At 49.2% G+C, this 27,485-nt stretch overlaps 1 protein-coding gene and 1 long non-coding RNA gene across 22 annotated transcripts in view; one reads left to right on the forward strand and one right to left on the reverse strand.

The window, feature by feature from the left end:
* Positions 1-25,274, reverse strand: PCBP2 (poly(rC) binding protein 2). Of its 21 annotated transcripts, none has more exons than XM_074980185.1 (15): positions 25,064-25,250; positions 22,085-22,220; positions 21,223-21,246; positions 21,091-21,123; positions 20,537-20,653; positions 17,339-17,470; positions 16,480-16,608; positions 15,636-15,710; positions 13,762-13,848; positions 12,823-12,864; positions 11,603-11,675; positions 11,150-11,188; positions 10,066-10,118; positions 9,118-9,287; positions 1-387 (listed from the first exon to the last, which is right to left on the reverse strand). In XM_074980185.1, the coding sequence occupies exons 2-15, from the start codon at positions 22,151-22,153 to the stop codon at positions 351-353; spliced, it is 1,080 nt and encodes a 359-aa protein (XP_074836286.1). In that variant the 5' UTR covers positions 22,154-22,220; positions 25,064-25,250; the 3' UTR covers positions 1-350. The 21 variants fall into 21 exon arrangements, with proteins under 21 accessions (XP_074836286.1, XP_074836285.1, XP_074836288.1 ...); XM_074980184.1 differs by having other exon boundaries at positions 10,066-10,121; XM_074980169.1 differs by lacking the exon at positions 1-387 and adding an exon at positions 5,090-5,814 and having other exon boundaries at positions 25,064-25,270.
* LOC142003323 (uncharacterized) overlaps positions 24,562-27,485 on the forward strand; it is a 6,270-nt gene continuing 3,346 nt past the window's right edge. Inside the window, exon 1 of the long non-coding RNA XR_012642810.1 lies at positions 24,562-24,668. This is a non-coding gene — a long non-coding RNA (uncharacterized LOC142003323). The remainder of the gene's footprint in view (positions 24,669-27,485) is intronic.

Consider the following 27,485-nt stretch of genomic DNA (forward strand, 5'->3'; position numbering starts at 1 on the left):
TCCAGTCCATCTTTTTATTTTTTTTGAAAAATTTCCTGACATTACAGAACTAAACTGAAATGTATTAATATTCCACTCTTACATTTCATGACAAACAGAAAACTTCATGAGCCAAAAAAGGGAAAAAAGCTTATAAAACTAAGATATGAATCTCAGCATTTTAACAGCTGAACAGAGAAAGGAATTAAAATGCTGTAATTAAAAAAAAAATCATGAGTGGATGGGTAAAGCGTGTAGAAACTGAAATTTACAAACTAGTTAAAACCTGGAATCTGACTGCTTAGAAACTACACAGATGGATCATGGGGATGAACAGCAGAAGGGGTAATGAGTGAGGCATTTGCATTGTCCTAGCTGCTTCCCATTCCACCAGTCTCCGAAGAAAGCCTGGAACAAAGCAGAGGTGAGACAATTAACACAAACAACCTAGGATACTGCCTGAGCTTCCAATGAGATGAGGGATGTGACATCTCCCCCGGCTATAGCCAACAGTTCAACCTACAGCAGGGCAACTCTAAAGCGTTAAAGATAGAGGGAGCCCAAACTTGAAGCTTGGGCTTCAAAAGCGTAGCATGTTTGGACCTGCCAGGGCATCTAGCCCAAGCTATGGGTGCTGGGTATCGGTGACAGGCTCCCAAGAGCCAGCAATGCATGCCCCATCAGCCCCCAGAAGCTCAAGATCCTGTTGGGCGAGGCACCACATGACTGGCAGCTGAGAAATTTGTTCTGCAGCTGTTGCCAAAGATGCGTCGAGACCTTTGGTTGAGACAGGTTTGCGCTTTGTGAAGCTGGTGCAAGAGTAACTGTATGGAGTGGCCATCTGCAGAGCAATAGGAGACTAGGCCAGACTCCAGCAGCAGCTCCTTCCTGTGAAAGAACAGAGATGCTGGCACAGAACCTGCATGATGCGTCAACGCAGGCTGCAGAGTGCTGTAGGGATGGGCTGGGCCCCTTTTAGGGCAGCGTACAGGCCCTGCTGGTGCAAGATGACAGCTCAGACTTTTTTCAAACATGCAACAAGTCTGGGCATGTTTGTCCAGCCTGGAATATCGGCTCTGGGCCTGCACTCTCCTCAGGCAGTTCAGAAAGGCCCAGGAGACCCTGGAAGACCAGGTGCTGCCTTTGAGAGCTGCAGCACAGATGCAAACTCAATGGGGGGAGTGGCACTGTGCCACCTTTGGACTCCCTTGGTGGCAGAGGGGCCCTGCATTCTCCCAGAAGCATGCTTCTATCAATCACCACCCTGGCGCTCCATCACTAGCCCTGAGCCCGCTCATGGATTTGGTTTGCATTAGCAGGGATGAATATCTGGAAGGGGATCAGCACATCAGGATTAAAGCCCCCTCACCCACAGAGGTGCTAGAGGGTGGGTAAGGTCAGCCAACTGCATCCCCAGCCACTGGTGAGCACTTTCCAGCTAGGCTGACACTGGGCTCCCTAGAAGAAGGCCCTTGAAGCCTAAGTGGGAATTAACAGCACAGGAGGACTTGCCTGATGTCAGGTCTTGAAAGACTACATAGAAGAAACTCCCAGTAGTGCGATCTACAAGCGCTCTTGGGTGTCAGCCTTTGTTAGGCACCACCTGTTGCTCCAGTATCCACCCACCCCAGCCAGCCAGCCTTCAATGAAACTTCCCCTTTTCCCTCCCGAGCAGAAAACCCACTTCCTTCCCCCAGCCAGAGTAAGATGCGAGAAGCGTCACATTTTCCAGCCTGCTGCCTATTGCTCAGCTCCTCCAGCCATATTAAGGCACTCTTGGCAGAGGACTGGCGTCACACATTTTGTCGGTGGCAGGCGCTCAGCATCTCAGCCATTAGGATCCTTTTACTTTAAATGCTGACCTGGAGCACCAGGATGTAGTCATTTGGTGTTGGTCTATCAGAGTCAGCATCCTTTACTCCTGACAGTTCTCAGCCAAGCACCACACAGAAAGGCAGATGCTCACCATGCATCAAGCCAGATTCCATGACCAGGTACAAGTTCTCTCCCCGCCCCCCGCCAAGCTCTACCACCTTTGGTCAGCGCAGGGCTTCGCTGAATAGTTTGCCATCTCTCTCATGTCAACATAGGCACAAGATTCAGCCACAGTAATTACCACTACCTAGAATTACTGCTGGGGTAGGGAGTTGGATGGGAAGGGAGTACTGCAGCATGGATACAGCCAGCCCAGCAAAATCCCAAGTCAGGAAGCTTACCGTGGTCTGACACGTCAGCCTGCAATGCTTGTACAAGTTTAAGCTGGCCAGACCACTAAGGATGCAAGGGGGTTCCATGCAGCGGACTCAATAGCCACTGCCTTGGGGCCTGAGGGACTAGGATTAGTTTCCCTTTCCAGAGAAGCAACCAATGCTTCAGCCCAGGACTTGCATAGTGCAATGGCAGACACATACTTCAGGGGGTGGGAGAAGTGCTTGTCTCGTGGGCACAACTGGTGGGAAATTTAACTACGAAGCAGGCAAAGCTGACCAGCCCTGTTCACTCACATCAGCACTGGCTCGACGGCTGTGATGTGTGTAGGTGTTGTTTTAAGTGCTCAAAACAAGTGTATTTTATGGACAGGTTGTTCATCTTGCAGGGCCCTGAACAGTGGCAGGACCTTGCTGGGCTGGGAGGGGAAGAACCCTCTTGGTTTCTGGCAGTGATGTTACAGGCGAGGGCATTTCCTCAAGGCCCTTTGGGCAAGACTTCTCCTTATGCGGGATCACCCATATGGAGTCCTTTCGTAAGCCTGCTGGAAACTTAACTGGAGGGTGCCTTCAAGTCAGCAGGACACAGGAATCTGGTCTCTGCTCACAGGGGACTGAGGCACCACAAGAACTTGGGAAAAGCAGCTGGGGACTGCAGACTCCCTGGGAAAATAGAGACAGCAGCTCTGTGCACTGCTGCAGAGCAACCCTAGGGATGTGATCCTACCCAGAGAAGAGCTGGCAAGGGCCAAATTTCAGGAGCCCACAACATCTGGCTGACAAACCCTCAGTCAGACGAGGCCTTGCTTGGGGATGGGTTCTTCTGCAGTGCTGCTCTGACCAGGTCAGATCAGTTCTACACCAGCCCTCCCACCATGTACACAGCGGCTGAGCCTCTACCACTTACTGAGCTCACATGCAACTGAGAGGCAGCATTAGCAGTTTGAAAGGGAGGTGAGGGCAAGGAGGTTAAGGAACTTGCCCATGGTCACAGCAACTCCACAGCAAACAGGACCTGTGCCCACCCCCCAGGGACAGGCTATCCTGCCTGTTTTACACATGCCCAGTCTGGGACAGGAGAGGTGATGGAAGGTGGGAGCGACCAGGGACTCCTAGCTGTTACTGTCACGCACAGCCAGAAGCTGGCCCTTCCAGTGCTCCACAGAAACTCTACAGGCCTGAAGCTGGAGCAGAGAGTGGACAATCCTTACTAAAAGTGGTTACGCTACGTCACAGAACAACATAAATTAGAGGTGAGATTTAAACTGCAGAAGTGAACTGCTGGACAATTCAGCTAGTCAATCCAGGAGCCCCTTAACTGCTCCCCACCAATGGATCAAGCCAATCCCACCTGTGACTATGCCCTAATCTCTCCTTCCCCTCCCACCCCCCCCAAACCTATGCTAACAGTTCCACTTTTATTCACGTCAATCTAGCAAGCTCTAAGTCACGCTGGGCAGTAACGTGGCTTCCTTAGGATTTAGTTTCAGATGTGTCTGAAGGGTTAACTAGCTATCCTTGGCCTAGCAGGAGAGGAGAGGAATTTACTTCAGTGCGTCTTGCTCCCTTCCCCCGAACTATTGCAACAGAAGGCTGGAGGGTCATTGGGCCAGCACCAGCTAGTCATTTACTGGCGGTCTCATGACTTAGTGATCAGCTCTCCCATGGATTTACATATGAGCCTTGAGAGGATTCAGGAGTGAGCCTGGAACCACAGGTCTGTCTGCAGGGGGTAAAAACCATTAGCTCCCTGAGGAGCATAAAAAAAAAAAAAAAAAAGCCATTCTGGTCCCCGTCCCCCCCCATGACAGGCAAGAAACTTACTCAAGAGGTGAAATGCTAATGGGTCATTTCCAAATCCCAGGGAAAACATGGTATGAGCCTCTCGGAAAGGAGTGTCCCAAGTCATTCCCAGGCTGGAATGCCCAGGGCACACTGGCATGAAATGGCTCTGGGACACAATAAATCATAGGCAGGAACTGTCTTTGGGTCAAGGTACAAGATCTCTAACCCAGACCAGGCAGTACTACCGAGTACCTGTGCCTAAGCAGAAAGGCAGTACGTAACTGGCACTGAAGTGACTGTTTTAAAGCTATCGGTAGGTTCTCTATAGCACACAGAATAAAGCAGTTGTGTTTTGCCTTCATTTGAGAGCTCAGCACTGGTGAAGATGGCCCTGCCTGAGCAGCAGTTTGCATGGCTCCTGCTGTACCAATTGTTTTAGCCTGACTGCAAGCCTTGGTTTGTTTGTTCTCGCTGGGGTGGGGAAGAAATCCTGAGGCTTGAAACTCAGGCAGGCCTCCTAGTGCCATTCAGTGCTCTATGGGGACGCGAGCAGTGCTGTGGAGGGGGTGGTTTTGGGCCGAATTCCCACAGAACAGTGGTTTTCAATCCATAGCCCACAGATGGTCTAATGCCAGTGAGATGTCTGCACTTCTATTAAGTTGTTTAACAGTCTACAAATGATGAGGCTGAAGACCACTGTTCTAGAACAGTTGTCACTGAAACAGCAATGCAAACTATGCTGGGGTTCTTCACTGCCAACCTCAAAGCATGACTGAGGATCAGGAGTTTTTAGCTCCTGGCACTTGAAAGTGAGCATCTTCCAATCGGTACCATGAGGAAAACTAAAGGGAGCTAACAAAAACCTCTCCTCCCCTAAAGGCAGTCTAGGAAGCCTCTCCATGGGAGTCATAATCCAACACCTCGGGGGCGGGGGGGGGGGGTAGGTGGGGGAGAGAAGAGGTTTACATTTGATCTCCTTGCTTGACTCTGAATAGTCTGACCTGAGGTCAAAGGGTACTGGGTGTTTCAAGGGGCAACTGATTTGTCCCTGTCACATGGGGAAGTGTACTCCTGATCCCCTTCTCCAGCCCAGCAAAAATCAGCTATCCAATCAGATACTCTGTGGCAACTTTATTACAAGTACAGACATCAAAAAAGACAGGTATGGCTGATCAGCCTCTTTAGCAACTTAACCAAAATGCAGGTAATTGAGACTTTTATTCATTAAACAGACCCTCCTACCACATTTTCTTCAGGTAGCAATGCAAATGAGCTACTAAAAGCAATAGCTATGACTACATAAAAATCAAGGAATTCAACAGATCACTAGACTCCAGACTTGTTAGAATACTTGTTCAATTGTCTCAACCTACTGAAGGTCACCAGCAAAAAGACAAAAAAGACCATTCTAAGAAATCGCAAGCTCACTTTTTTCTGAAGTAAAAAACTTCTTCCAAGTTTCCTCTACAGGCTTCCCCAGGCTGACACCACTCTGCTGCCACAAACAGCCCCTCAATAAGGAGAGAATCTCTGTTTTTCCGTTTTCAGTTTGTTAGTAACACATGGCATAGCTGAGGTGGTGGACGCACCCTTAGCTGCAGACACAACATTTAGAGCCAGGAGAGGGACGGGTTTCATGCCAAGCAGACTGGAGACACAAGGGGCGGTCGGAAGAGGGTTGGGGAGGCTGGAGGGTGCGTCGGAGACCCCTGCTGTCGCAAGCGAGGGGGTGGTGGTGGAAGAGGAAGAAGAAGAAGGGGTGGAGGGTTGAGAGAGGTTGATGCTGAGGTGATCAGGGATCGTGACGGAGGCTGTCTGGGAGGAGGGTTTAGCGCTTTCTAAACTGTAACAGAGGAAAAAGGAACAAAAAAAGGTGGGTGGGTGGGAACACCACAAAAAAAGCACAGGAGACAAAACAGCTTAAATAGCATGAGCCTAGCCTGGCAATTCAGCAGCACACCCACTCAGGGTTCTTAGCTAAAGCAGCTCCATTTCCTTCAGGGCCTTGGAGCATGTCAAGCTTTGCTAGCTCCTGGCAGAAAGTTACGTTGCAAACACAAGCTGGAGTCTATAACTGATATGCAAGCTGGTCTCACCCTATACTGTGCTCAAAGGCAGGAGAGAGCTCAGCAGAAAAGTCAACTGGTTTAAAAACTGGAAGATACAGAGCGCAAACCTTGTACACTAAAAACATGTCCCACAGTAAGTGCGCACACACACACACACACTAGTTAAGCCAGTTATTGGTTTGAAGCAAGTATCAGAGTAAAATTCTATGGCCCATTCCACCAAACCAATTAGGTTAGCTAAATCAGTGGTCCCTTTTGGCTTTAAGAACTATTAAAGCAGTTCAAATACATATATCAACAGATGTCGCTTCTAGCAGCTGAGACCATACTGAATCCTTTTCTGTAAGGCCTCCCCCAGAAGTAATTTGAAAACCAGCGATTAAGTCTACAATCAAGAGTTATTGTTTGGTGCTAACAATACAGTGCACCGTCCTTAATGATGGCGCCTTTGGCCATTTGAACTTGAACAGAATAAGCCTAAGGGATTTTTGATGGGTGGTAGCAAAGGTAGCAAGCAAATCAAGCCAGGTACCTGCCTTTTTCACTGAAAACCAATGGTGTGGGGGTGGGGGGCACCTCTAACTGGTGACACACTGTACAGGTTGAACCTCTCTAAATCAGGCACCCTCTGGACACAACCAGTGTCAGATGAGACTTTGCCAGACTACAGGAGATTAATATTGTTTAGCAGCACTACCACCACTTTCACTGGTTACTGGGCTCTTACAAGGCATTTGGGGTAAATTATAGCTAGACACCACAACACTGAGATCCAGGCCCGGTAGCTGGAAACAAATTGGATAGGCCCACAGGAAACTTGGCCAAACCCATAAGTGGTCATCCAGCTAAATAAAATCATGCCATATTATGGATGTTGCCAGATGAGAGCTCCAGATCAGAGAGGTTCAACATAAAGTGACCACCTTTAAAAACCGCCCCCTAATGTTCAGCTGCAACAGATCAATTTAAATGCAACTACAGAAACAGCTGAGAAGTTATGTCAGCATTCACTAATGTCACAGCAAAGCTAGCTCTGCTGAACGGATACATGTTTTTTAGATCTGGCTAATACCCATCTGAGACCATTTACATGCTGCAAGTTTCTCTGAAGCACTGCAACAGAGCAGGCATCTCAGCGGAGACCTACTCCTGTGGCAGCAAGACGAAAGCCACCTCTTTTGGCTTGTTAGAATTTCAGTTAGAGATGCAAGGAAAGCACTTGGCTATAGCTTTCAGACATAACACTGGTGATCAAGACCCCTATAGGCAACCCACTAGGTACAGAGTCAAGCTCTGACAACCCAAGTCTAAGCTTGATTAAAGTCACAGCCCTCGAAGCTCTGCTGTAAGGAGCATTAGACTGCCTGCAACGCCATTTGCCAACTGACTAATCCACATTGCCAAAAGGTGGCTTTTACTGATGCCTGGACAGCCACTCAAACCCATCTCAGGCCAACTCCAGAGTGGCAGCAGTTCACATGCACGCACACTGGGCCATCTGAAGTGGTTTCACAGCTCCAGGCAAAAAGTGCTGCTTTCCTGAGGAACAGACTGCTGGGCTGGGTGAGAACTAGGGCAATTCAAGCTAGTCTGTACCTGAGCAAAATACAGTCCCCTGAAGTCAGGGGCAAGACAATCATTGACTTCAAGGGAGCTGTGGTGTCACTCTACGTAAGGGCTGACACTGCAGTACGTAAGTCCTAATCTTACTTCTCAAGCAACAAGCCACACGAACCACCAAAGCAGCAGCTGCTAAGTCCCCCCCACAAAAACAGGCAAGGCAGGGCATCATCCCAAACAGGATCTAAATGCTTAGGGACCCTATTCCATGACAGTTTTGCAAATACAAGCCAGGCACAGCTGTCTCTGGCACTTGTACTGTGACTGGTCAAAGCACAGCGCACCCATAAGACCGTATGGAGCCTAGCAGGAACCAAGGGATCAATTTAACATTAGCAGAGCTCAATGCTGCCACCCTATAGGTGCCAGTCAGAGTTGGGCCCTAGACCTTCATAGCTAGAGACATAACTGCAGCAGGCTGCAAGGGGCGGGGGGGAAGGGAGAGAAGAGAATCTAGGACATGCATGCCCAGCTGCTCTGCCTGTGGTTTTTAGAGGAGGCAAGTCAGTTCTCCATTAAGCTGATGCTTTTTACTTTAGCCTCATGAGCTCATCTGATCAGCTGGAGAACTGCGTAGGGCCAAGTGCCAGCTCAGCTCTTTGAGGAAGCCTGTGCAAACCTGCAGCAGTTGCTTGCTGCAGTGAGTGCTGCCACCTGACAACCGCAGATTTCAGCAGCAGCTTGAAGCTCATATGGCTACAGATGGCAGCCCAGGGAAGCATTGACAGAAAATATCTAGTGCCCAGGACTCTGCCAGTAGCCAGAGCAATAGGGAACTCCACAGTGATTTTAAACTAAAGCAGAGCCACAGGGATGGGACCAGTTCCTTTGTTCTTCCTCTTTAAAGCTGCTAGCCAAGAACTGCTGCTAACTAGCATGTGCGCCTCTTGGAGAGCTCCCAAAAACAGATTTCCTTGAGTGGCACACTACCAAGCTCACCCCATGCTCAGGAACCCAGTACACTGACAACAAAATAGATGATCAGACTAGTCACTTTCTAGCCTTACCACAGACAAAGGAGGCATCTTTCTGGATCTCTATTTACCTATTCCTTCCCTGAATCTATCCCAGGCTGGTTTACTGGGGAGGAATAACCACCTCCCACAGCTTTAGGAAAATGTCAAAATAAACTCAAGGATCTGCATTAAATTCTTTAATCCAGTCTAGGACAGCTCTAAACCTTCCACCTTCTAGGAGATGGCATCCTGGGGAACAAAAGAACTGGTTTTGACTCCGGTTTGGGGGAAGGAGGGAATGGTGCACTGTATAAGTCAGTGATGCATGTGCTTGATTTGCCTATGCCCTCTGCAATACAAGGAGGGATGCCACTCCAAAGAGTTACAACCCAGCCAGGTGAGCAGACGAAATACTGACACCGCTCTAGTTTAGAATGCAGAACACAGTCATGCTGCTCCGCCCCCACATGCATTGAGACAACCAGCCATTTGGAGACTTACCTGACATTAATTAGATACTGGGCCAGGCTAATGCTGGCTGCAGATCCAGTTATGGTAACCTGCCTGTCAGTAGATCCTTCCACTGGATTGGCAATTTTGATCTGCGCCCCAGACATCTGGCGGATCTCATTGATTTTGGCGCCCTGACGCCCAATGATGCAGCCAATCAGCTGAAGGAGAAAGCATTTCTAATTACAAATTAGGTCAGCCAATGAGGTTTAACATCCCAGTTTCTTTGGGAACAAGACAACCACACACACACCCCGGGCTGCTAGTGTGGGCACAACTCACAAGGGGGGGAAGCAGCCAGTGAGGGGAAGGCCCCCATTGAAACAGGGGCTCCAAATGGCAGGTGCCTGTGTTAGTTACTACTGACACGCCATGAGCATTTGACACTTACCTGGCTTTTTACCAACTTGTGTTAACTGTGAAATCACCACAAGTGCTGTTTGAATCTTGCGGCCATCAAGGCCATTTAACAACAAACCTGCTTTTGGGCGAGACTAGGGAATTGCAACAGTTCCAGAAAGACTTTGGTAGATTAATGTATTCTGGTAGCTGTTCTAATTAGCCACTCTCTGCACACACAGGTCTCCCATTCTTTGAGGGCTTTGGAAAATGGGTGCGAGGCACCTCAGAGATGGCTTAGACACACCAGGTGACCCCTGAGATGCAGGGGCAGGAGGTGGTATCAGCAGTTTCTCTAGACAGGATACCTCCTTCCTACTAAACAGGACAGCTGTGGAACAGCCTGTATCAAGAAAATCAGAAGCTCTGTCGTCAGGTCTGTTCCTGTTTTGTACAGCCAGGCCAGATGAGCACTAAAAAACCTGCGGAGCCACACACATTCCATTTCTAAGGGAAGTAATTTGCTTTCTGATTGCAGCATGAGCCTGACCAGCTGCAGATTTGCCCCTCACCCCCAGATGCTCCCTGCGGGATACTTACATCATTTGGAATGGTGAGTTCATGAGAAGTAGTTTGGGCAGATGCATCCAAGCCTGCTAAAAGACAGGAAGAGACCGAGACAAGGTTAATACAAGGCAGTTGGGCATCCTGGTGCCGACTAGATACCTGACCGGTCAAGCCAGCAATGATTCCAGTAGCAAAGGCTGCTACCTTGAAGATGGTTTAACAGGAAGAGAAGAACAAGCTGTGAAGAGTTACTCCAACACCACCCGCAAACCTGGCCCCTGGAGATGTGCCACCGTATCTTCCTTCCGGTCAGGACAGTCACAGAGCAGCACATTAGCCACATGGGCTCCGTTCAATCATGTGGCTCCCATGCTCACTGGAACCAGACCACCCTCAATTGCCAGCTCTGGAAGTGCTGTTCTACCCTGCCCCAGGACAGCACAGTGGGAGACCCTATGCCAGCTAGCTGGGGGTCCGGTCAGTTCTGGAGACAGACTGGGCAAAGGACACCCTTGCCAAATCTCACCCTCAGTTTGGCACAACAGGCTCCTACACACCCCTACTGCTGATCAGGCTAAGTGAAGAGTCCAGGCCAGCTGGCTGCCAGCTGTGGCCATCACTAACAGCCTCTGAGGGGGTGCTTTCAGATCCAGTACTGAAATAGGGGCTTGAGTCCTCCAGGCATCAGGAATCGCAGCGAGGGCTAGGAAAGCAAACCCCCTCCCAACTCATGGCCACCACAGCGTGATGGTGAGGTGCACCACCAGGAGTGGTTTGTAGCAACAGGCTCTGCCACCAAAAACTGCGGGTGACAGATCTGACCCAGCCTAGCAACTACTATGGGAAAATTCCCCTCCCCATGAGGAGAGGTTAGGAGCCATCAGAAGCCCACTAGAGGGATGTGTTAGGTTAACACTGACTGATCACTAGGAAATTCTGCTCTCCATGGCAGGAGATTCCAGCTGGGGCTTTGCTGGGGAGGATGAACTGAGCACGATCAAGCTCCTCCCCAACTCCTTTAGCCCCCGGGGCATGTTTTCCCCCCCCAAAGGGGAACAAGACTAACCAGAATTAATATACAATAGAATACTACAGATTGTGTGTTTTTAATCATTACCCCAATAGCCTTTCACCTCTGGAGAGCTGGATTCAATGCCTGTTAAGATACAAGTGACAATGAGTTTGGTGGTTTCAGCCTAAAGCCTTAACGGACGGACATCTTAGCCATATTACAAACAAGTTTGGTACACTCAGCAGTTGACTGCTCAGGACTGGAATAGCCGGAGGGGAGAAGGTGTAGCAGCAGGTTAGATGTGAGGTGTGTTGGCAGAGCTGTGGAGAATGCGGTGAAGGAAGCAACATGAAAGCCCTGCCTACCTAGCAGGCACGCTGCCCCACTTCATCATAGGGGGACCCAAAGGTGTTTGGAAGAAATGGTACCTGGTTCGGATACACATTAAGACACTAGCGAAGATTAAACCATGAAGCTGCATGACAGAGGCCAAGCGATGGCTCATGGGCTGTGCTTGGGCCCGTGCTACCGTACAGAAGAAATAGTGAATGTCCATACCACTGAATCCAGTGTTGCCATGAGACATTGGAAAGTGAGACTGTTGCATTGCCAACTGGTGCAGCTTGGTCAGCTAAAGAGAAAGAAGAGGCAGATGTTAGGCATTCCATAGGCTCAACCTGTCTGGAGTCAGAGTACGCATTCAACACAAAAACAGGCATCAATTACCCAAGAGGCCCACCCCGGGGGCGGGGACAGGAGACAGCTGGGTAAGCAAGGCTTTCCCTGTGCAGAGATGAGTGTGGAAGGGAGGAAGAAAGCACTGCAGGTGCAAAGCCAATGCCCAGCCCCAAGTGCCCCTGGTTAATGGAGGACATGTGCAGTCATTACAACAGGGATGCTCCAGGGAAAACACAGACGGAGGGTAAACAGACAGGAGTGCAGTGGTGCTTCACACACCATGCAGAAGTCTGTCAAGCATTTGGAAGATAGAGCAATGTTATGAAGGAGACCAGGATAGAGTGTTTAGCCTCCATACCCTCCCACCCATCAATAAATCCTAGGCGCTCAGCTGTGTCTAGCCTTCTTTTCTCTGCACTAGCTATGCCATGAGCCAAGATCAGCCTCTTTAACCCTGCCTTGAGTCAGGAGTACATCCACCTATCTCTGCATCAAAGTGACAAGGAAGGGTGATGCTCACACCACAAGTCAGGACACCAGGACAGCTAGAGTAACGGCTTCTTTACCCCTGCCAAACGTGAGAGTACTTGGAGGCCCAGACTTAGCCAATCTTCCACCCAGTCACCGCCCCTGCCCTGCAACCACTTCAGACACGGCTGAGGATTTGCTGCATTTAGCATCACGTGGAGACAGCATTACTGCTCACCCTCTTCAGCTTGCTAGACCAGGTGTCCCATGCCCTGCCCTGAGAACCACAATGACAGTATACCATGCTGTTTGTTTTGTTTCGCTTTCTCTTTATGGGTTTTGTTCTGTGCCAGATTGGAAGAGGGGAGAGCTGGGAGCTTGGGGAAAGCACCAAGCTCAAGGTGTCGGCATGTGACGCATGACTGAGGAAAGGGGGCACAGATTGATTTGAAACTGACTGAAAGACGTGCAAATAAATTTGAGGGGTTTTGTTTTTTTTGTTTTTTTTTTAAATTTGTTTAAAGATCAGATCCGATTTCAGACCGAGCTGACTGTTAGCATTGAGAAAGCACGGAGAAATTTTGGAAGGGAGAAGGGATGATTTCAAGACAAGAAGTGTAAACAAAACTTACATCTGGCTGTGGAATGGCATACTGTCCTTGAATGGTATAGGCCTACAAAAGGAGGAAAACAGTCCTATTAAAAACCATTGGACAGCCACCCAGTGACAGACAGATTTCAACCAGCCAGGAAGCCAGAGAGCCAAAGTGAAGAAAATTGTGGGTGGGGGTGAGGAGGGCAAATGGGACAGAACACTGCAACAAGCAGTTTCTGAAGGGGAGGTTCTCTCGAACTGTGTGTATGTGGAACAAGGCGAGGAGATGATTGGTGTCCCCACCCCCACCCTCCCCCAAGAAGAATCAGACACAAGAATAAGGGTTTCTTGGTGAAGATGTACAGTGGAGAGTCAGACTGTTTCTAACCCACCTACCCTGCACACACACATCCCCACGGAAAGGAAAAAGCTCTCTTCCCTTCAACACCCATGGATTTTGAAGGTATTTTGGGAAATAACTATTCATCCCACAGCCTGCTTTTATATTCTCACTACTCCACAAACTCAATAGCACTGGACACTACCACTGAAGGCGACGCTGGGAGCTGGCTAACCATGCTAGCAGATGCAAAGGCATTTGGAGAACAGAGCTAAGAGCCTGACCTGCTGGTTCTGTGTCTTTTTAGATTAAAGGTGAAGAAAACCAGAGTTCAGAGTCCTACTGAAACTACCCACAGTGGGTCAGTCACTGCACAGGGACTGGGCAGCTAAAGGAAGGACCACCTCTCATTTCCAAGTCGCTGCAAGAAATGCAGCCCAGGCTGGGCCCGAGCAAGCTGTTCCCATGCAATGGCTGCTGGGTGGCTTGTGTGGAGACGCTGGGGGCCTTAATCCAATTCCCAGTGGACAGGAGTCCACAGTACAAAAGAGGCCAGTGCACTTTTTGCCACCCTTGTTGGCAGTCTCAGAGAGGCCAAGGATTGAATGGGCCATGGAGACTGAACTCCCCTCTCACCTCTTGAGGTGGTCCCTCCAGGTCAGAGTTGAGGCACATTGATGGGGCGGTGTGGGGGTAGCTTGCACTGCCGCTGCTGTACCTGTCCTGTGGATAAATTAGAGGACTTCAGTCTCCAGGGCTGTCAATCCAAAACCTTCCGCTAATACGAAAGTCACACAGACATTACTCTGGTTCAGAGGGCTGACCCTGGCTAGCCAAACTCACGGTTCACTCTGAGCTGCAAGTTAGCGGCGCTGCCACTGAGAAACACCATCACGAGCTCGCAAGGGAGCCAGCCGGAAGGTGAGTCTTGCTCCGGGTGCACCTGGGGCGGAAGGCGGCCACAAAAGAACCTGCTCCTCACCGCTCTAGTGGCAGGGCCGCCCACTCGCATGCTGCAAGGTTAACCGCCAGTGCAGTCCTTTGTTCACAAGAGCCAAAGAATTGGGCCACAATGCCTTTTGATCACCTCCCGGGGGCCACTCCACTGGCACAGCGCTGCCTAGCCAGCTGCCAAAGCCTTTGGAGAGTGGGGAACTGAGGGGCAGATGGGGAGGAAAGGGAAGGGGTGGGGCCAAGTGACAAGAACACGTTCGAACTGCTTCCAGGCCCAGACTGGTCGGAGAACAGCAGGCTATCCCAATACATATGGCATATTTTCCCTAGAACTAGAGCTACGTGAGAAGTGCCTATCCCACTGAACAGCTGCTACATCAATCAGTTACCTTGATGTATTCATGCACATCAGGCACTATTTCCTATCTGTATAAGCCTCTGCTCTGTACAATGCCTTCCCTGGGCGATATGGAAGGGTTATATTTTAAATGAACTGCTCCAGTATCTCATTTGCCTTATGGGACCCTTTCCAGCATGGAGCTATACTGGAGTGCCATCTTGCGCGTATTTTCAGAGTGTGGTATTCCAGGGCTTCCCAGTGTAACACATTCCACCACTACCACCCCCCTTCGACACCAACACAAGTGTCTCCCTTTAACTGGTGGAGAAACTATTCACATGCAATTATCTGCAGAACAAGTCTGAAGCATCCAAGTGACTAACTCCTCACAATCTGCCTGAACAAGTTCTTCCAACCACAGTTTTAAAATTCAGAGATAAGAGGCTTCACCATCCCGTCTCATTAGGAGTCCTGCCCTACCCGTAACAGCCACAAAAAACACCCTTGCTTCATAACTACAGAGCACGCAGGACTGTACCGAGAAGTGCCTTGCATCAGGCACACTGTGCCCTGGGACATGACAACCACAATCCACATGTCACTGAAGTTGTTAGTGTGCCCTGAGTCCACACTGACTACGACAACCATGGTCTTGTTTCAGAATGAGACACCTGCACCATCTGCCGAAAATCCTTCCTCCTCCCTGGTTTAAACTTCAACTTATCCCTCACTCCCCAGGGATTGTCCTTGTAAAACATTAACCCCTGCTGCTTCAGGGTGAGGACTGGGAAGGGTGTCATTTCTCATTCTGCTGTCGACTCGCCGCCCAGCTAACACCAAATTTCAAGCAGTGCCCAAAGAGACGAGACAACTTCTGTTTAATCTGTTTGTCTGAATGTCACATACAGGATCTGACCTGGCACCCAGTACAAAAACTGAACTGGTTTCCCTGACCCTTCACCCCCTTTTCTATTAGTAATTCTTTCTGTTCCCCAGAGCGCCCAATGCTCACTGGAAGCGAAGAAGCCGTTGAATGCTCCCGCAGCCTCCAGAAGAATCCAATAAAAGCAGCAGAGGTCATCCTAGGCTGGCCAGGTAGGCAGTGTGGCTGACAAGCATGCATAGAGTAGGCTGATGTGTGCTAGCAGTGTAGCAGCATGGTAGGTCACCTTCTCTCCCAACACCCTATGCCCAGCAATTAGAGGAAGGGCCTTACCTGACCGCCTGCAAAGATGACTGGAGAGCTGGATGGCTTGGGTCGGTATGGGATGGTAACACCCTTCGGGGGAGACTGGGTTACAGGAGAGTTGGAGAGGAAAGATTAGAATAGTGAAACAGAAATCACAGCTAAGGATTTCCCCCCAATGCTGAAATGCCTCTACTTTATACTGCAGATCTGGGCAGTGGATCTCTTTAATCTAAGGGCAGCTCCTAGAACCCAGCCTTCTACAACCTGCAACAGTCCAAAAACCCTGTCAGTGATTCAGATTCTGGGTTAGAGCTACTAGACTTACAAGAGGCAGTTCATTTCTCCATCCTTTCAGCCTCCAGGGCTCATGTCACAAGACCCACTCAACGTAAAAGAGAAGTTGCAATAGGAACACAGCATCAGGGACCAGCCATGGTATTTGGCACTAGCCAGGTGAACAAAAAAGTTCTTGGAGTGAAGCCATAATTACTGGTAGGAGCTACCTCTGACTAGAGAAGCTGAAGATACCTAACAAAGCTTCTTCACAGCTGGCAGCTTCTTGCCATGCTCATCTCAACCTCAGCGTGAGCAAGATTAAGTTCTAACCGAACACTGACCCTACAACAATCCTCAGTTCCTCTCCTGCCCCTACAAGGCCCCTGCCACCATTTCAAGTGGGACCCATTTTTCTGCTGTCGAGCGGGAGGGGATTTCAAGCCAGTTTCTCTTCAGTACCATCGCAGGCAACAGCCAGATTAAAAGGCTAATGGCCTCTAGCTTGTCCTTCATTAAACTCTTGGGAATGAACACGGAGCGTCAGGAGACAGCCTTTTGCCAGCATGCGTGCCTCCCCACCCCAATGGGAGCTCACCTCCAGCATGACCACACAGATCTGTTTGACGCACTCGATGATGGACTGTGGTATCCCAGCAATGGTGATCGCTCTCTCAGTTGAGTTGGGCAGCATGTCTCCAGCCACCTGGACCTGTGCCCCCGTGCTCTTAAAGTTTAAGATTAAAAATAGACAGTCAGGCACACCACTCTGATCTCATGGTATCCAGTGGCCTCTCAGCAACTAGCCCCATGCTTTCAGAGCCACCCACCCTCCATACAGCCTGTCAAGTGGTTTAGCCCCTACTGGAATTATCCAGCAGTTAGAACCCCAGGGCCAAAACACACATCAAGGCAAAGTTTAACTCTAGTGTAAGTGGATACCACCTCTAGGAACAGTGAAAGTGGATTAATCTTTTAGTTCCCAGGACCTGGCACATTAGTGTTTTACAAGCATAAGTCTCACATTCCCTCACTTCCATTTTGGCGGTGGAGAAGTGGAAGCACAAAGAGGTGAAGTTAATTAACTGGAGTCATTCCTCAAGTACACTGCACATCTCTCAACTGAAACCAAGCAGTCCTGCACCTGCTCCCCCAACATTTGAAAGCAGCATTTTAATGGAGGCGGCCAAGACTGAGGGGCACTAGCAGAGCTGGGGCCCAGGGAGGGTAGGCAGGATGGGTCCTTCAGACGTACCCAACTCCAGCAACTGTATTGGTCTCAATTTCACAAGCACTAAAGATATCAGGTGTTTTTCGAGGCAGGACAATGCCACATCTTTACTATGTAGTATTCAACCCAGCACTTGTGGCAGGGGGAGGGCAAAAGTGAATGGTCGGCTATTAGTGGAATGAACTTTTCAAAGCAGCACTCAGCCCACATGTAACAACGTGCAGACCTCTCTTATCTCCTTGATCTTGCAGCCTCCTTTTCCAATGAGGGAACCACACTGGCTGGCAGGTACCACAAGCCTCAGGGTGACAGGGGGCCTGCTGGCAGCTGTGCTGTTGGTCATGGAGCTGCTGATGTCCTGAAATGATGAAGAGTTACTTAGAAGGACTGTTCGGGACTGCAGCTTTTTGGAAGTCTGCTAATCTACCCAGGCATAGCCCATGATCTGATCATACCATATACAGCCCTCAATTCCGAGAAGCAGGATCCCAGCACCCAAAATCTGGTATCACACATGTGAGGGGCAGCAAGGGAGTTGTTTTCACTGTAACAGTACTACTTGAGAAACCAACACCCCACAAACTGCAGGGAGAAGGGAGGAGACAAATTAACCCTAACTGGAGTTTAGCTCAGACACCATTCCTTGCAAGGAGGACGCTGAGATCTTTAGCCATCTGAGGCAGCATACCAGGGCATGGGCAATGTCTGAACACTCCAGACAGCATCCCAAGTTTGCCGTAGAGTTCTCCCATGCAAGTACTGAGCAGAACTGACCTGGAGACTAAGGAACTTTGTTAAATTACCAAACTGCAGGATGGAGACAGCAGTGCTCTCCGTGAATACATCAGTGAGATGAACAACAGGGGAAGAGAAGTTATTTTTAAGCCAAGAGTCAGTGTTGGCACAAGAAGAGGTAGGTATAAACCAGCCATGGGTAAATTTAAGCTTCAAGTTAGATTAAGGCTTGCAGCCCTGTGAGGAGTGAGGTTCCGGAACTGCCTTCTGCAGGGAGATTCTGGGGTTTAAGAACAATAAATTATGCTTTAAGGCTGAACCTGGTCTGTTCATGGAAAGGATGGTAAGAGATCTACACTGATAAATGCCCCATCAGTGACAGCTAACAGCAACAATATCCAGTAGTTCCGAGTTGCTGCAACAAAAAAAAACAAAAAAAAACACAAAAACAAAAACAAAAAACTTACCAATGTATGGACAACACCCACTTGCTGGACTTGCTCAAGGCATAACTCATTGCCATACTGGGGGAAATTTTTCCCCTGGTCAGATTGGCAGAGATCTGGGAGTTTCCCTTTGCAGCACGGCTCACTTGCTAGTTTCAACTGGAGCAAATGGTGGACTCTAGTCTCAAGTCAAAATCTGAGAACTTCAACACAGTTACAGGCCAACCACAGGAGTGGCTGAGGCCAGACCAGATCACCACAATCCATTGTTTAAAGTCAGACTAGACACCGTCTTACAAAAGCATATACCCACCCAGTAGTGGGTCAATACTACTGTCATACTCCCCACCAACTGGTAACTCTTTTCTCATGGTCTACACAAGGGCTTAAGGGCCCACAGTTTCCAAGTCAGCCCCAAAGCACGCTTGCATTAGTTGGAGATCAGCTGCTCTCAGACCCCAACACTGAGAACTTCAAGGGGACTCCTTTTACACATATGGCCACCTAGCTGTTCAGATGGTTACCATCAAGAGGTTTACATCTCAGAAGGTACCCAGGGCACAGAACGGCTTGATTGGGGCTGCACTGTGGACCCTGCAGATAAGGGTTATAGTTCCATGTGAAGCTACAAGAGTATGATTAGATACTACCCAGCAATCTGATCCTTTAATCTCTGAAGGAAAGCCAACCTAGGAGCTATTACATAAAGGAACTGGTATTGGTGGTTAGAAGGCAAAGGTGGGCTGCTGCTGGTCAAATTAGCTCTGGATAAAGCAATGGCCTCTTTTCTCAGGAGTCTGAAACTAAAAGCTAGGGAGATTACTTCTCGATATGCTGCCTGTGCAGTGGAATTCTAGCCCAGCAATCCAGTAGTCTGCTCCCCCTCCCTCTTATGAGCTGCAGGGGTCAGATGCACACAAGCAGCTCCTAGGATTGCCAAATTATGCTTAATAGCAATCTCCATTTCAGCTGTGTGTTCCCCCCCGGGTGACAGTGGGACATTTCCACTGCTCAAGGGCAGCAGCTCAGCCTTTGCAAGTGAGCCTTATCCCAGGCATGGGACCAGTGTTCTCAGGTTACTGACACGTGGCTCCAGGCTCATCCTTTGGCTTGGGCACTGGATCTCAAAAGTGAAAGTCACTCACCAAGTGCAGAGCCCAGGCAAGGACAGTGCTCTGAATAGATAAGAGCCTATCTGGCTTCAGACAAATAGCTAAGCATTGACATTTGGCTTTTTTTTTTTTTTTAATTTATTGATTTAATAAATTCAGCCTTCAAGCTGGCAGCCTCCCATCCTGCTGAAGGACATCTGTTCCCGGGCTAGGCTAACATCACGAGCCGTCAAAGCTTTTTGCTTCAGTTTTCACTAGGTGCCAGGAAGAGACCATGTCACCTTGTGGGACAGCACTTCATTAGGACTGCTGGAACAGAGGAAGGTTATACCTTCTGAAATAGCTGCCTGACCGGGTCACAAAGACCTGATGGCCTTCATCACGACGAGCAACTAATTACTAGCATGTTCAGCACTGCCAGGACAAAGCTGGTCTGACAACGCTGGATACTTGCCTGTACCATTGAGGGCTCTGCCCAAGAAATGAATTCAAGGGCTAGCCAGAGGTGCAGGCGGGCACGGCAACCATTAGGTAGGACTGAAAATAGCCACACTTAAGCCTTCTGTCCCAAATCAGTACTGCTTTATGGCCATTGTGATTTAGGCATGCTGGCACAGAGGGCTACAGAGCAAGTGTCCTCCCCAGTCCACCACAAACATCTACCAGGCATTGCTGAAACACTCATTGCCACAGCAGGCTTCTGCAACTTCATTAGTTACACTGGGGATTTTGAAGCAGACTGGGCATGTTTTACACCCTTGCAATTCTGCAACCACCCAGTCTACCAAAGCTGCAAGTTGGGCAGCCTGTGCCAGCTGTTAAACTAGCAACCCACCTATAATCTATGCCCCCTAACTTACCACCTGCCCTATCATAGCAAGGATGCCTCATTCCACACAACAATCTTGACCCAAGCCTTAGCTATACTGCATTTGCTTGAAAGAGCTCTGAAGTGTTTGACTTAAAGTAATATGTTGGACTTCAGCAGTTTTGGTTGGCCACAACAATACATCTCTATCTAAAGAGGTTTTAGCTGGAAAGTCTTAACTCCTATTAGCATAAGAGTAATTAAGCACTTTCCTCATTATTCCCAGGACTAGGGCTAGAGACCAGCAGAGTAGGGACACACACCTCTTCCAGTTTATCAATGATCATAGCAAAAGCTTTGAAGATGGCATTGGTCGGTCCAGCAAGAGTGATGATCCGTTCTGGGCAGTTCCCTTCCGAGATGTTAATGCGGGCCCCACTCTGAAGGAACAAAGCAAAAGCAGAAATGCTACACTAATGGAACTGACATCACAAGTCCCCAGGGGACTGGCAGGGCAGCAGGTAATGTTACAACAGTTCATTACATTATCTGTGTGCAGTGCCTAGCACAATGAGACCTAGGACTTGTGTGTCCAGGTTCATAACATGAACTCCACCCCTCACTTAGCCTTCCTCTGATCTCTGGCAGCCATCTTAGCTCCTCTCTGCTAGATCACGGCAGAGGCTTGGTCAGAACTACATTTCCCAAAAGCCTTTCATCCCACAATCAGCTTATTTGCTGTCAATACAACTGTAACTTATGAATCCTGGCATTATGCGTCCTACAAAGGCCCCCCAGAAAACCTAGTACTATGCCACTAAAGGGTTTCAACTGATTTTAAAGACCAGTTCATGGCCATCCACTCCCTAGAACCTACCTCTTCACGCATCTTCTTTACAGACTCTCCTTTCTGTGGGAAATGAGGGAGAAAAGGAAGAGAGGGTGTTAGGGTTACCGAACTAAATGGATAAAGAGTGATGTAAAATAAGGAGTCATTTTAAAAACTTACCTTCCCAATGATGCTTCCAACCTCCTGTAGTGGGAAGAAAAAACCCACTGTGAGTATTTTCAGATTAGAGGACATGGGTTCTGAGACAGGAGCATAACTTTTCCCTTACTGATCAAGATCACTGAAGCTTATTTATTAAAAACCAATCTATTTAAAGAAGTCAGGTGGTTAGAACAACTCATGTCGCTCCCTCATGATTTTGTCTGCAGGGACAGAAGGTGCTTCCTGGCCAGAAAATGAGAGTGGAGACTGGACATAAGGCATTAAAAGAGTTAACAGGAACGGTAACAGCCATTAGAACAGCTTGACAAGGATCATGGGGGATTCTCATCACCAGCAATTTTTAAGTGGAGACTGGGTTTCTAACAGATCTGGTCTGGGAAAGATCCACGGTCAGTGTTGTACACGAGGTCAAACTAGATGCACATAATTGTCCCTTATGACTTTTGTAATCTAGGAGTCTCAGGATAAAATGGAAACATTTACAACATACATCACTCTAAATTCCTCTCCTATACACAGTGTTAACAGTGCATACCTTGTTGTTTTTTCTTCCTTTAATAGAACAGCTCCCAGCCACCACCACTGAAGTTCTGGTAGTTTCTTTACTGATATATTAAGATTTCAAGAACTATGCTCCTGTAGTCACAAGGTATCCTTTTACCAACAGCAGGCCATATATGCCAAGTTGTTCCCAGCATCAAGAAGCTAATGGCTCCTAATGAGGAGCTTTATTTAATTACTAAGCTCCCACTGGGTTACAATAAAAACTCCTATAAAGAACTGATCTGATCAAACAAAAAGAACTTCCAAGACATTTACAATAATCCGGTTTCACCACAGAAAGAGATATGGCAGATACCTTTCCATGCATAAGTAGTCGAATGGTAAGTGTGACATTTAAACCACCTTCAATAACACCGGTGTCCATCTTGAGCTGTTTTCTGACGAGTCAGGCTTTGTCAGTGGTCAAATCTTTGGTCGCTGGGGGACAGAAACTAAAACAGAAAAGGGGATGTCTCATGATGTTTTCCGAACACAATCTTTGTTGTTTTTATTTACTGTAGACACATTTAACGACTTTTTACATAACTCACAAACTAATCCAAGTATTGTGAACTCACACTGCAATGTAGCAGGGTTAGCTCAATCTGAAAATAGTGATTAGTCCCTTAACTGAGTGTCACTGACAAGCTGTCAGACCAGATTTGAGTATATTTATGGTTGTAAGTTGTCATTCAACTTGCATGCATTTATTTGTATGGTAGAGACTAGCGTGTAGTATGCTTAAATTGTTTCCAAGTATCTTAACTCTTATGTTTACTTGGGCAGATCTGCTGAATAAAGTGTTCTGAGCAACCAAGCAAAGATTCCCCACCCCCACCCTGGCAGAACCAAAGGTTGCCAAGAGATCAGTTGTCACTTTCCATTCTCCAGCTCCCTCCCACAGTGCCGGCTAATAGCTTCAGTGGATGAAGTCCCTGTCCATTCTCCTCCTGTCTCCGCCCTTCAAAGGCTTTGTTTGCACCAGTTTAAGGGCTTCACACTTGCAAGAGAATTCGGGTGAAGACAGGATGTGAATTTAAAGAGCAACAGCTACTCTAAAATAAATGGGACATGTGGACATTCTAGATCCAGAAGAGCATTTTATTCCTGTTTAGTTTAATGAATTAGAGGAGACAAAAGCAAAACAAACACTTTTATTCCTATAAGCTGTTCCTCCAGAACAGCTCATAGGCAAACAAGCCCTAAGGTTAACTAAATCAACTTAAAAAACACTGATAAATTAGATCATATACTAGTGAAATATAATCCAGTAAACAGCCAATTTAAAGGCCTGTCACATTGAGCGCTGCACTCATTAACTTAGTTATTGGCTTAACTTTAAAAACTAAATTTTAGTTAACTGATGCAAGCAGTGTGAAGACAAGCCTTCAGTGCAGCAAAGCAGTGGTGCTAAAGATTAACTACAACAACTTCCAACATGGAGAGCGCTAACATGAGCTCACCTGGAAGAGTTGTGACCTACAGTCCCAATTCAGAACTTGCCAACTGGACTCTATAACAGCATAGCTTTATTTCCAGACTAATTCTATACGAAAGCTGGAACTCATGGGGTGAGGGGCGCGTGCTTTGGGTTTGTGGTAGCTCTCTATTATGACCCTAGTAGAAGGGTTTCTCAGGCATCTTTTCAAAATGCCATCACAAATCCCCACATGCTATAAAGTAGGCGACAACTCGGTTCTAGTTTGGGGGAAATTCCCCATGAACAAGATGATCTTCAAGTCCATAGCAGAGATGAAGAAAGAACCCAGTTTTCATTCTCAGTCCTTTGAGTTGTCCAGACAATTACACCTCTTCCCAGTTTATTGGGTGTAAAACAAAATTAATCTGGCATTACTACCATGAGAAATACAGCCCATTCTTCCACCAACTAAATTAGTACATTCCTCACAAATTAACATCATGCTATGCACCCACAGATTCTTTTGCAGTTTATTACCCTCCTCCCCACTACAGTAATTTCTAAACCAACAGTTCAGGAAATTTAGATCAAACAACACGAAACATCCAATCAATACCATTTAAAAAAAAAAAAATCTTTCAAGTGCTCATGTATGGATTTTAGATTAGGAAGGGTAGGTCAATGGTGAGGTCTCCATTCATTACTAGCACAGAGAGGAGCAAGGAACCAGAGTATAATTCGTGATTTTAATTATCTGGAAGGGAGTTGCCTCACATTCAGGTGCCCTGACACTTCCTTACTATTAGCCCCACAGACCCAAAGAAATTTTTTTTTTTTATTATTAAAAAAAAAAAAACACACAGCAGAGGTGGTCACTACCAGTATTTAAAAACGGCTCCTCCGGGGAGGACCTGGTAAGCTAGTTCTCTCCATCCGAGGCACATCTAAAAATTTACTTTTTTTTTTTTTTTTTTTTAAAAGAAGTCAACATTCGAAAAAAATCCGTCGTCGTAACAGCAAGCGGAGTTATGTCCGATTTCAGGAGCTTTTAAGCTCCTTATTGCTTCATCCGCGTCTTCCTGCTGCAGGATGCGGGGGGGGGGGGGGGGGGCGGGGGACAACCCCCTGGGACAGTAAGGGGCTAAAACTACCTTTTACCCCCTCTCGACGTTACGCCTCAAATCTTTCCACGCGGCCCCAGCCAGGACTTCCCCTTCCCCTCTCCACAATATTTGTCCTCAACGGCGACCCTGGGATCTTTACTCCAATTCCCTCCCACCGCCATTGCTTCGCCTCCCGCAATAGGGCTGTTTACTCCGTCTCTTCGGCCTCCCCTCCCCCGTAACACGCCATACCCCGCACAGCTCGGGGGGGGGGCGGGGGGAAGAGAAGGTCCGGATCCGGAGCCGCCTCGAGGAAGCGGGGCCCTGCAGCGCGCAGACAGGCCGAGGAGAAGCCACCCGCCCCGTCCGCCAACCAGGCAGGCTCCCCTCCCCCGCCCCCCCGCAGCCCTTCCCCCTCCGGGCGCCTCCCCCCCTCCCCCACCGCGGCCCAGCTCTCCGGCGTCCGCCATGTGACGCAGAGTCGCCGCCGCCTGCCTCCCTCCCTCCCTCCCTCCCGCGTCCTCCTTCGTTGCCCCCCCCATCCCCCTCGCCTCGCGGCCTGTTCCTCTCACCGCCGCCTTCGTGCGCAGCAGCAGCGCCGCCCCTCCCCCCGCGCCGCACGCACACACACGCACTCGGAGTAGGCCTCACTAGGCCGCGGGCGCTTCCTCGGGCTGGCGTAGCGCCGCAGCCGGGCGAGGCGAAGGGGTGGGCGGGGAGCGGGGCTACGCGAAGCCGGGGATTCGAGCGGCGCCGAGGGCCGCGCCCTTACCTGGCGGCGGGGGGAGGGGCAAGCGCCCGGCCGGTCGGCCGCTCCGTAGACGGAGGGACGGGGAAGGGGGGAGCGGGAGGAGGGAGGGCGGGCGGCGGGGGGCTCCGGGGCGGGCGGAGGGAGGAGGGGCCCCCTCGGCGGGGGAGGGAGGAGACGGGGGGAGGGAGAGAGCCGGGACGGGCGGGCGGGATGGCGGCGGCGGGAGGAGGGCGGAGGGGCTGCGGCTGCTGCTCCTGCTGCGGCGGCCTCGGCGGGTCTGGGAGGGGGTGGCGAAGAGCGGGGCGATTTCAACCCCGCCCTGACCCGGAAACGGACCCCGCCACACCATAGAGACGCGCGGGGCAGAGCGTCCACCGCCACATGACCATAGAGCAGGCATAGAGCGCGAACGGGTTCCTCGGAGATAGAGCGTCTTTCGTGCCGCAGGGAAGGCGGTGGGCTCCAGCGCCACCCGCAGGCTGCGCGCTCACAGACATCCCAGCCGCTGCTGCATGGGGACGGGGGACAATAGGCGAAAGTGGGAAGGGGGTGGAGAGAGAGAGAAAGCAATGGAGGGACGGAAGGGAGGGGGCGGAGGAGGAGGAGGGGTAAGAAGAAAGGGGAGAGGGGTGGGGGCAGCAGAAAAGGGTGGGGCAAATAAAGGGGCAGGGGCAGAAGAAAGGAGAGGGGGTGGGGGCAGCAGAAAAGGGTGGGGGAAATGAAGGGGCAGGGGCAGAAGAAAGGAGAGGGGGTGGGGCAAATAAAGGGGCAGGGGCAGAAGAAAGGGGAGATGGCTGGAGGCAGCAGAAGGGGGGGGCAGACAACGGGGCAGAGGTGAGGACAGAAGAAAGGAGGAGCCAGGGCACAGGATAGAGGAGAGGGGCAAAAGTGTAGCAGGAGAAGGGATGGGGGCAGAGCACAGAGGGGAGAGGCAGTGGAGGGAGGATGAAAGGAGAGGCTGTGGAGGTGCTGGCCACGCCTGCACCGTAGTAGCCCCCTCCAGTTCAGGACACCAGAGGCTCTCTTGAGAAGCAAATCCTTGATTTGCTAAGTTTAGGCAGCTCACAGATACAAACATCCTCAAAAGCACTTGCCCCTACATTCCTGGGGGCTACAGCTGCTAGCACAAGCCCTCTGTGCAGCTGGAGTGTTATTTTTGCAGTGTGGCTGCTCTCACTTGAGCTAGACTTCAGCCACATGTACCGTCAAAAGTTCACTTGTTATGCTGCTCGAGTGTGAAAAATCCTTGAACAAAGTAGTTAAGCCGAGCTAATCCCAAGTGTAGACAGTGCTAGGTCCACAGAAGACTTGTTCCCTCAACCTAGCTACTGCGTCTCGACAGAGGGGTTAATTATGGCAACGGGAGACCCCTTCTTGTGTCTAGCATGTGGCTACACTGAAGCATAAGAGACCTCTGTAGCATTTCAAGTGTAGACAGCTAGTGACTCAAGTTAACTGTGAAGGGAAAACACAACCCAAGGAAGGGAAGTATGTCCCATCAGGTGCCATATACCTTAGGCTGGGGGTGAGCACACTTTTTATGTTGGGCCCCAATTTTTGTCCCCGCAATTAGCAGGGCCCCTCAACCTGTCTAATACAATCCAGATTGATGGAAATTTTGGTTAGGCTTATTGAAAAAAAAATATTTCAGTGCATGAAAGAAATAAACTTTATAGAATGTAAAAACTATTAGTCTACAAATGTGAATGCACAGACATAAATAAACACAGTTCACCATTTGTAATGATATGGATGAGCCTGAGACCCAGGCGCTGATCTTGCTGTGAGCCCCCCTTATGAAATTTCAGCACACACACACGCACGCACACACCAAGGTGGCCTGCGCCCACTTTGCTCACTCCTACCCTAGACAACAGTGCTCTGTCAGAATATGTTGACACTGCAGTACATGTAGACATAACTGAGCTAGCTGTGAGGTAGGTAGTCACCAGCCTACAAAACCCCATACCATATATAAAGGCAGCCTACAGAGGTAGGTGTTTTTCCAAATTATGCGGGTTTCTTTAATAGAAGCATTCTTCTGTTGACTTATCTGCACCTATGCTGGACAGCTACGGTGCTATGGGGCATTGATTTTTCACACTTCTATCCAACTACCTTTATATGTACACCAGGCCTACATATGGGATTTGCTGCTTTAACTAAATCGACATAGTTGAAACACCGTGTTTTTCCTAATGGGAGAAAGGGAGGGGACTTATTTATAGAGAGGTGGAGTTTATCAGCCAATATGATGGGTGTGAATTAAGGTTTGTTAAAATCTAGCCAAACCTTTTTCATTGGTGATTATTTGTATTTGTCAGCAGATCTCACCTGAGATCAGGACCTCATTGTGCTAGGCATTGCACAGACACGTAAGGAGAGCCCTGCACGGCTACAAAATTTGTATCCACATCTGTATCAGCAAAAAAGTAAATATCCA

Source organism: Carettochelys insculpta, chromosome 29, assembly GCF_033958435.1.
Source record: "Carettochelys insculpta isolate YL-2023 chromosome 29, ASM3395843v1, whole genome shotgun sequence".
Lineage (NCBI taxonomy): Eukaryota > Metazoa > Chordata > Testudines > Carettochelyidae > Carettochelys > Carettochelys insculpta.

Excerpts from the sequence above, each read along its gene's own strand:
- PCBP2 (XM_074980168.1), bottom strand. The coding sequence starts at position 22,153 with ATGGACACCGGTGTTATTGAAGGTGGTTTAAATGTCACACTTACCATT. Across the intron at positions 20,654-21,090 it reads TAAAGAAGATGCGTGAAGAG|AGTGGGGCCCGCATTAACAT; the intron begins GTAGGTTCTAGG and ends TTGTTCCTTCAG. Across the intron at positions 13,849-15,635 it reads TCATCTTTGCAGGCGGTCAG|GACAGGTACAGCAGCGGCAG; the intron begins GTAAGGCCCTTC and ends ATTTATCCACAG.